The 7,290-nt window shown below is 47.1% G+C and overlaps 1 protein-coding gene across 1 annotated transcript; it reads left to right on the forward strand.

The window, feature by feature from the left end:
• Positions 1 to 1,258: 1,258 nt before the first annotated feature.
• NCBP2AS2 (NCBP2 antisense 2 (head to head)) lies at positions 1,259 to 3,322 on the forward strand. The gene has a single exon (XM_063306176.1). The coding sequence runs from the start codon at positions 1,349 to 1,351 to the stop codon at positions 1,577 to 1,579; it is 231 nt and encodes a 76-aa protein (XP_063162246.1). The 5' UTR covers positions 1,259 to 1,348; the 3' UTR covers positions 1,580 to 3,322.
• The last annotated feature ends 3,968 nt before the right edge of the window (positions 3,323 to 7,290 follow it).

A 7,290-nucleotide genomic window follows, 5' to 3' on the forward strand; every position in this document is an offset into this window, starting at 1 on the left:
TAATTTATTTACAGAAAGCAAAACCAAAAGCAAAACATATTTTAAAGGACTTAGCTCCCTTTGGAGCAAGCCTTGCTTGGCTACATTGCCGGCAGAGAAAAAAAAAAGTAAGAAACAAGTCCGGGCAGGTTTCCTCCCCCCAGGCTATTTTGCATGAAGCACGTGAGAGGAGACAATCTAATTGCAACCTTTTCACCCGGCCAAAATGACTAGGTACAACAGCAGCTTAATCTGTTAGTAGGAAAACCTCAACATCTTCCTCCCTACCTCTCAGTCGGGAGAAAAAAATGCCTTATTAAAAGGGCAACAGCTCCCATCAAGATGAAGGACTGAAGGAACAACTGGGGCAGCACTGGGCAGCAAATGCCAAAGCCACTTCTGCGAGCACAGCCAAAGGTAGTTCCTTCCCCAGTTGCAGGATCGCAAAGGCAATCTTATGCTACAGCAGCACAGAGTGGAACATCAGCACATAACATCATTTCATCACAGCGCAACCGTTCCAATCTCAGCTATGTCAATGATCACGCATTGGGAGGCAGAGGTGACCAACTGTTCCCTCCATCAGGCTTTGAGGGCAATCCAAGGACAGCAAATCGCAATGAGGACTCTTCAAACCAACTGGGACGAGACCACAATGCAGATGAAGATCCAGACCACAGGTACGTGATCCACTTTACAGCTGGAGCAGGTTCTTGTCACAGCATGTCTAACATTATATCTTTCGATGTTTGATCCCTCAACGCCCCACAGATCATTTGGTCAGGGACAGAGGCTTCCCAATGTGGAGAGATGCCAATGTGTGTTTCCGTACAGATGCCTCTCTTTGGGACTTTTGGGCAATTGCCGTAATCACTTTGCCATTTGGGCAGACATTTTTACAGGACTGCATGCACAAGCTATCCAACAGGGGGGATACAGTTCTCCTCTAGGCCTTCCACACTACCACTATTCCACTTTAGGATGTTTGAACGTGGATTGAGTGATACGCTAAAATCTCAGCAGGTCCTGAAAAAGTGAGACCTAGAGAAGGGCTTTGGACAGGGTTAGAGTTAGGGTTAGGGTTAGGCCCGCGAAGCCCAGCACGGCCGGCAGCCGCGAGACCGGGAAGGGTGCCCGGTAGGGAAAGCCCCGTCCTCACCCGCCGCTCGGGGGGGCCTCGGTGTCCCGGGAGGGGCGGGGCGGAGGAGCACCGCCCCCCGGCCTCTGTTCCTGCGACAAGCTCCGCCCCCGCCGGCCGCGAGGCGAGGCCCCGCCCCGGACGGAGCGCGTGGGGCCTGCTGACAGCGGGCGGCGGGCAGGGCCTCGCAGGCGGCGTCTCCGGCGGCGCGGAAGGCGGCCCGGGGCGACGATGGTGCTGCGCCGGCTGCTTCTCGCCCTGCTGAACGACCCCCGGCTCCTGGACCGCCTGGCGGAGGCGCAGCCTATTCGGGCGGCGGCGCGCCTCACGGTCGCGGCCCTCACGCGCGGACTGCGCCTGCGCGACACCTTCCTGCGCGAGCTGAAGGAGGAGGCGGCGCGCGCCAAGGACGCCGGCTGGCCCCCGCGCCCCGCCGGGCCGAAGAAGGGGCGCAGCCCGTGAGGGGCCCCGCCTTCCGGAGGGACCGCGCGCGAGTGAGCGGATGGGCGGGGCTTCCGGGCCCTGGACGCGGCGCCCTTCGCTCCCGTCTGGAGTCGGGCAGGAGCGCCGCGACCGGCCCGCCCAGCGCCTCCTACCGGCGGAGGGCGAGGGGCCACCGCGGCCAGGCTGGAGCCCTTCCCCCGGGAGCCCCGGGCGGCGGCGGCGGCGGCGAGGGAAGGAGCGGACCTGCGTGGGAGACGGGCGGGCGACGGGGGGCTCGGAAGCCGCCCGGTACGCGCCGCTCGCGTCCCCTCTGCGAACTGAGATCGTCCCTCCGGCATCGAGGTCCCGCGGGTCTGGAACAGCTTGGGGCGCGATTCCTGCCCTGCGGCGCCCCGGAAGGCCGCACTTCCGCTGGGGGGATCCCGGCGCGGCAAGGGCCCCGTTTCCGAGTCTTGGTGGCACGCTTAATCGGGGCGCTGGATTAACCTGTTTTTCTGGATTTGTACCATGTATGGAACCCGGAACGGATCCGAACTCTGTGCCGAGCGCTTTTAAATTTGCTTGAAGTTTGTGTTGTGTGGCTTGTTTGTCCAACTGCTGTGTCTGCACACATGCGAGCTCTGCTGCAGGAGGCGGCAAAGTGACTTAGATTGCTTTGTCAGAATTAGCAGTGTTTTTTCTGTAAGAGACGGGGAGCAGCATTTTATGGGTAGAATCCTCAGGTGAGCAGTGCTCAGGAGAGTTGGAGAAGTGAAGCATTAAGGATATAATTAATTGATGGTATAATAAAATACTTCCGAGGAAAAGGTAAAAGTCATGCGAACAGGCTGGTGATATTGCGGAAAGCTCCCTGGGCTGAATCAAAGAGTGATAGCCTGTGTTCACACAATATTTTTAATTACTGTTTTTTTAATACATAAAGTGGGACCTAACCAAATACACTGAATTTGATAACATGTTAAACTGTTAAAAAAGATGCTGAGCCTCAGGATTAAAACAAGTTCACCTTCACATCTTGTGCGTACGCACCTGCTAGATCTTTAATTGGCCCAGATATGTCTGTTACATTCCATGGTCAGCAAAGGTGACAAACAAACAACTACTGGAGCTGTACAAGATCGGAAAATGCGGAGAGAGCTGGTCCATAGAATCGTCAAGAATCGGACATGATTGATCTGTATCATGTCTGTTAAGCAGACCTCACTGAAACAGCAGGAATAACGTATCGCTAACTAGGTATATAGTGTGGGGAGGGGTGGCATCATATGCACAACACGTCATGCACATGATATTATGTACTGTAAGTCATGATGCAATTGGTGCATGTTATATAATGGATCTTACTTGCCTGTTGACAGATGGTTCTGTTGTCATGGTTTCTACCAAACACCTGTGATGCTGTAGTCTGAAACTGGATGGACTGTGCTGGGTAGGCTAAAGTTCAAAATATGCTCAGGCTTGTGTGATATGCTAGGGTAAAAAGAATTTGGGTTTGGAGCAAGATGAAAAAACAACCTCAGAGCTGGCCAGTCAGGCCATCAAGTCTAACCCCATTCTCAGTTCAAGAGTCAAAGCATCCCTGACCGAGGGCTGTCCGGCCTCCACTTGGACAAACTGAATGCAAGCATCCTCTGTTCCTGTGTCGTATGGCTCTGAGGACATTTTTTTCCTCTAATGTTCAGTCAGAATCTTAGTTTTTCTGGATTCTTTTGTAGGGTTGGTCCAATGCAGAATAAAGTGGATCAGCTATATTTCTGTCAACACTGCCTGAAACTGCATTCACCCTTTTTGCAACCACATTCAAGATTGATTCATATTCACTTTGTTAATTACCAATCCAAGATCTTTATTATAGGTACTATTGCTAAACCAAGCTAGATGTTCCAATGCTGTAACTCTCCATTTAATTCCTGTTTCCTAAGTGAAGAACTTTGCATTTCTTCCCCGTTACTATAGCCAATTAAGATGTTTTTCTTTCGTCTAGGGTATTTGCTATCCCACCCAATTTTGCATGATCTGCAGATGTGATGAATTTCCTTTCATCACCTCACCTTAATCATTAATACAAATGTTGATGAGTGCAGAGTCCCCACCAGAACTTTATGGCATCAATGTAGAGGAATCATTCATGAGCATCTCTCTGGGCACCTTTTTTCGGCCAATTGTTTATATTTTTGCCATGCTGTTAGTTCTGGGGTGGTTTGCACAGTTTACTGCCAATCAGCCATACTGATAAGAAACATCATCCCTGATAGCCTATTTCACACTGTGTACCTTTTGTTAATAATGTGTGTGCAAGGCTTCACCTAAAGCTGGTATTCCTCGGGTACAGAATTCATACCCGGGTATCTGTGTCTTGATGAACCCCCATGGGTACTGTGAATCCTCCAACTCAGTATATGTGTATACACATGCATGCAGTATACTCAAAAAGCAGTAAATAGGTTCTCTCCTCTAAGTCCCTTGGTACAATTTTAGATAAAGAATGCATTTAAGTATTCTTTCCTTAGTTTACAGAAACAATTTTGCAAGGTTTACATAATAAGTATATAGCTTGTAAGAAATGGGCAATAGCAAGAAAAGATACAGGCTTAAGAATGTACGTGGATGTAGTTAAAAGAGTCAGATGGCCAGTTTTGCTATAGATCCAACAAGTCTTCAGCCTGGCTGGGGAAAAAAAGACTGAAGCAGCAGCAAGTAAAGCAGCAAGGAAGTGCCAGGCATCCATTTGAGAGGGCAAAATATGTCAGGAGATAAAATGGTATAGTCTCTGTGCCAGACAGGTGATAATCCAGCACTCTGAAAGTAGCCCTTGCTTTCAAAACCCTTGGTGCCAATCCCGTTCTCACCTTGGTAGTTAGCTATGTTGGGTCGAACCCCCTTCATTTAGCCCCTCTTGGGATTCCTTCTGTCCACCTTCTGCCCTCTAGGATTGGCAGAAAGGGGTGTCACGTTCTATCACCTCTTGACCTCATTCTACTAGTCCCTTTATTGATTCCTGAGGCTCCTTCTTTCCTACCACTCCTGACTTCCAGGATGTAGAATCCCCAGCATAGAAACAGGATCATTTTAAAAAGTTTGTTTTGGTTATTGTAAAACAATACCAACCAATCAGTGTGGCATGTCATAATTCAGCATTCAGCAGAGATAATGCAAAGCAAAGCAATCCAAGTAACATTACAAGAAAAGAAAAAAGAATACCAAATACCATGCAGGTACAATCAACACTGTAGGCCTAATCCCTTACTACCAAGCCAATACAACTAGGCAATGCCATCCAGCCCACACTAGCTAGCTTGCTGGTCAATATGCCATAGGGGACATATTTATTGCTGAAGTCAAGATTTACTTTATCCACAGTAATCCCATAGTTTAGTAACAAAAGGTTTCTGATCAAAAAATCAAAATTAATCTGGGAAGGCTTCTTGAGAAATCTATGCTGAGTAGTATGTAAATGCATTGTTTAGGATGGTGTGGCATTAAAAAGTTCATTTGGAGCAGAGTGGTACGAACATGGGACATGTCTCCAACCCTAACCCTAAAGCTGTTTAAAAAAAAAAAAAAAGGTCAGCAGTGTGATTCCAGGAAGATGGGCAGCTGCTTTAAAGAGTTGTGAGTTGTAGACAGGTGCTTTGTTCATGCTACGACATGCTTCAGAGCATCTTTTTGGAATTTAGTCCAGAGAACTGACCAAGCATGGTAGTTCTTAAGGTGATTCTCTTTTCCTTCAACTCCTCCTCCTCTTGATCTAATAAATCTTCATTTTCTCACTGCTCCAACCTCTGATTTGACGCGTTTGCATTGCTAGAAATACATGCCAGGTTGTTTCGTGGCAAAAACCCAGTCTACCGCAAGGACTGCAGGTTATGATTATAGAATGAAGCCCATTCATCTTCAGGTTCTTAAGGTAGCATGTGGCAGCTTTTATTTCTTCTTGTCCCATTCTGAAGTTCTCAGCTCAGTCCACTAGTGACTTAGAAGGAAATTTGTCAAAGATTGACCTGCCAAATTCCTGTTCTCTCTGGAAAAGAGATATCTTAATGTTCCTTCATTGTCTACAGCAACAGCTCTCAGGACATACCCCTGGCAACCAGCAATTATTCAGGAGACGAGTTTTTCATACCACATGAATTGAGCAGATAAACAGCATTCCTCTGCTGCCGGTCTATTAGCAGTTGCCATTAACTTTCCCACTCTCTAGAAACTGGCTCCCTTCACTCTTGCTGTGAGGAATGCCTAAGGCTAAATAAAAGACTCAGACTCTAAATCAAGTTTAAGTTCTGGCTTTTATTCAGAATAGAATGCACACCAGTAAAAAGCTGAGAGTGAAGGAAGCGTGCCAAAAGTTGAATTAAATAGTCTCGCGCCAAACAGCGCTCCACCCCCACACTCCCCAGGTGTGCCCCACAAGTTCCACGGAGTGACAGGTCATCCAGGCTTGATAGGTGAGAGGTCGTCCAGCCCCATTCGCCCCGGGCATCGCCCCGTTTATCTTCCTGCGAGGTAATGGTCCATTACCCCGTGATTAGACTTCAATATTCCTCGAAAGCCCGGCCACGCCCTTCCGAACCTCGCCCTGATTATTTCTTTGATAATGGTGTCAATGGTCGATTACCGGGCGGTGAGACTTTGTTGTTCAATAGATCTCCCAAACCCATTACCTTCTTTGTCCAGTTTATCACCCGCACCTCTCCAGTCATTGACACGTATCTGCGCTTTGTCATGCGAGCCGTTACGATGTTGCAACATCGTAACGGCGATCATGACACCTGCCCACAGTCGCTGCAGCAGACTTTGTCCATCTTTAAGACAAAAGGAAGTAGAACACACTAGAGATCCTGCTGCTTGTAGGCTTCCCGAGTACTTCTGGGGAGTAATTGGGAGCAGAATGCTGGAAAAGATGCATCTGATACAACCCAGCAGGTATTTTACCTTCCCACTTCTCCTTTCAACACAATCTTGTTTCTCTTCCATTAAAGATGTAGCAGTAAGCAATAAAGGTCTTATTTTGAATATCTTCTTGGCGGGATTCCTATATTAATACCTGTGATGGAAAGGTTACTGAATTTGTGTATGAGTGTGATTGTTAGACTGCTAGGTTTTCTTGATGTGAACTTTAATGTGAAGATGAGAGATGGTCTTTTTGGACAATCCAATTGTTTGCTGGTAAATACTTTTTTTGGAGCTAATGGGCAAAAAAAGGTGTCAGTACTTTGGGCCAGCTTCTTGCTAATCAGTTTTTTAAAATGTTTTTCAAAAATTAATTGAATTGCCTTAAACTGCTAAAGGGCAATATGTTCAATTAAAACACCTTCTGATCTTACTATTTGGATATGATGTATTAATTGCTTCTCAAGCTTGTTCATTATTGATATTGTTAGAGAAAGAGTCAGCTTTCATTTACCATTGATTTGGGAAACTTACAGGCAGTTTGGAATAATGAGAGGAATTCAGTTAAATACATTTGTTAATCTGTTGGATGATCCTGAGCATGTAGAGCAAAGGTTAGATTTCAGCCTCTGTTGGAAGGGTAATAGAATCTGAAGGGACTTGTTGTACAGCAATGCTGCTTTGGTATAATATATGTAAGATTGAAATTAGGGTACTGAGAAAGAAAATAAGGCTCAAAGGTGGGAATGTGATGCTAAATAATATTCTGAAAATTTGTTGTTGTTTATTCGTTTAGTCGCTTCCGACTCTTCGTGACTTCATGGACCAGCCCACGCCAG

This window comes from Candoia aspera, chromosome 6 (genome assembly GCF_035149785.1).
Source record: "Candoia aspera isolate rCanAsp1 chromosome 6, rCanAsp1.hap2, whole genome shotgun sequence".
NCBI lineage: Eukaryota > Metazoa > Chordata > Lepidosauria > Squamata > Boidae > Candoia > Candoia aspera.

Coding starts and splice junctions, on each gene's coding strand:
- NCBP2AS2 (XM_063306176.1), top strand. CDS start 1,349: ATGGTGCTGCGCCGGCTGCTTCTCGCCCTGCTGAACGACCCCCGGCTC.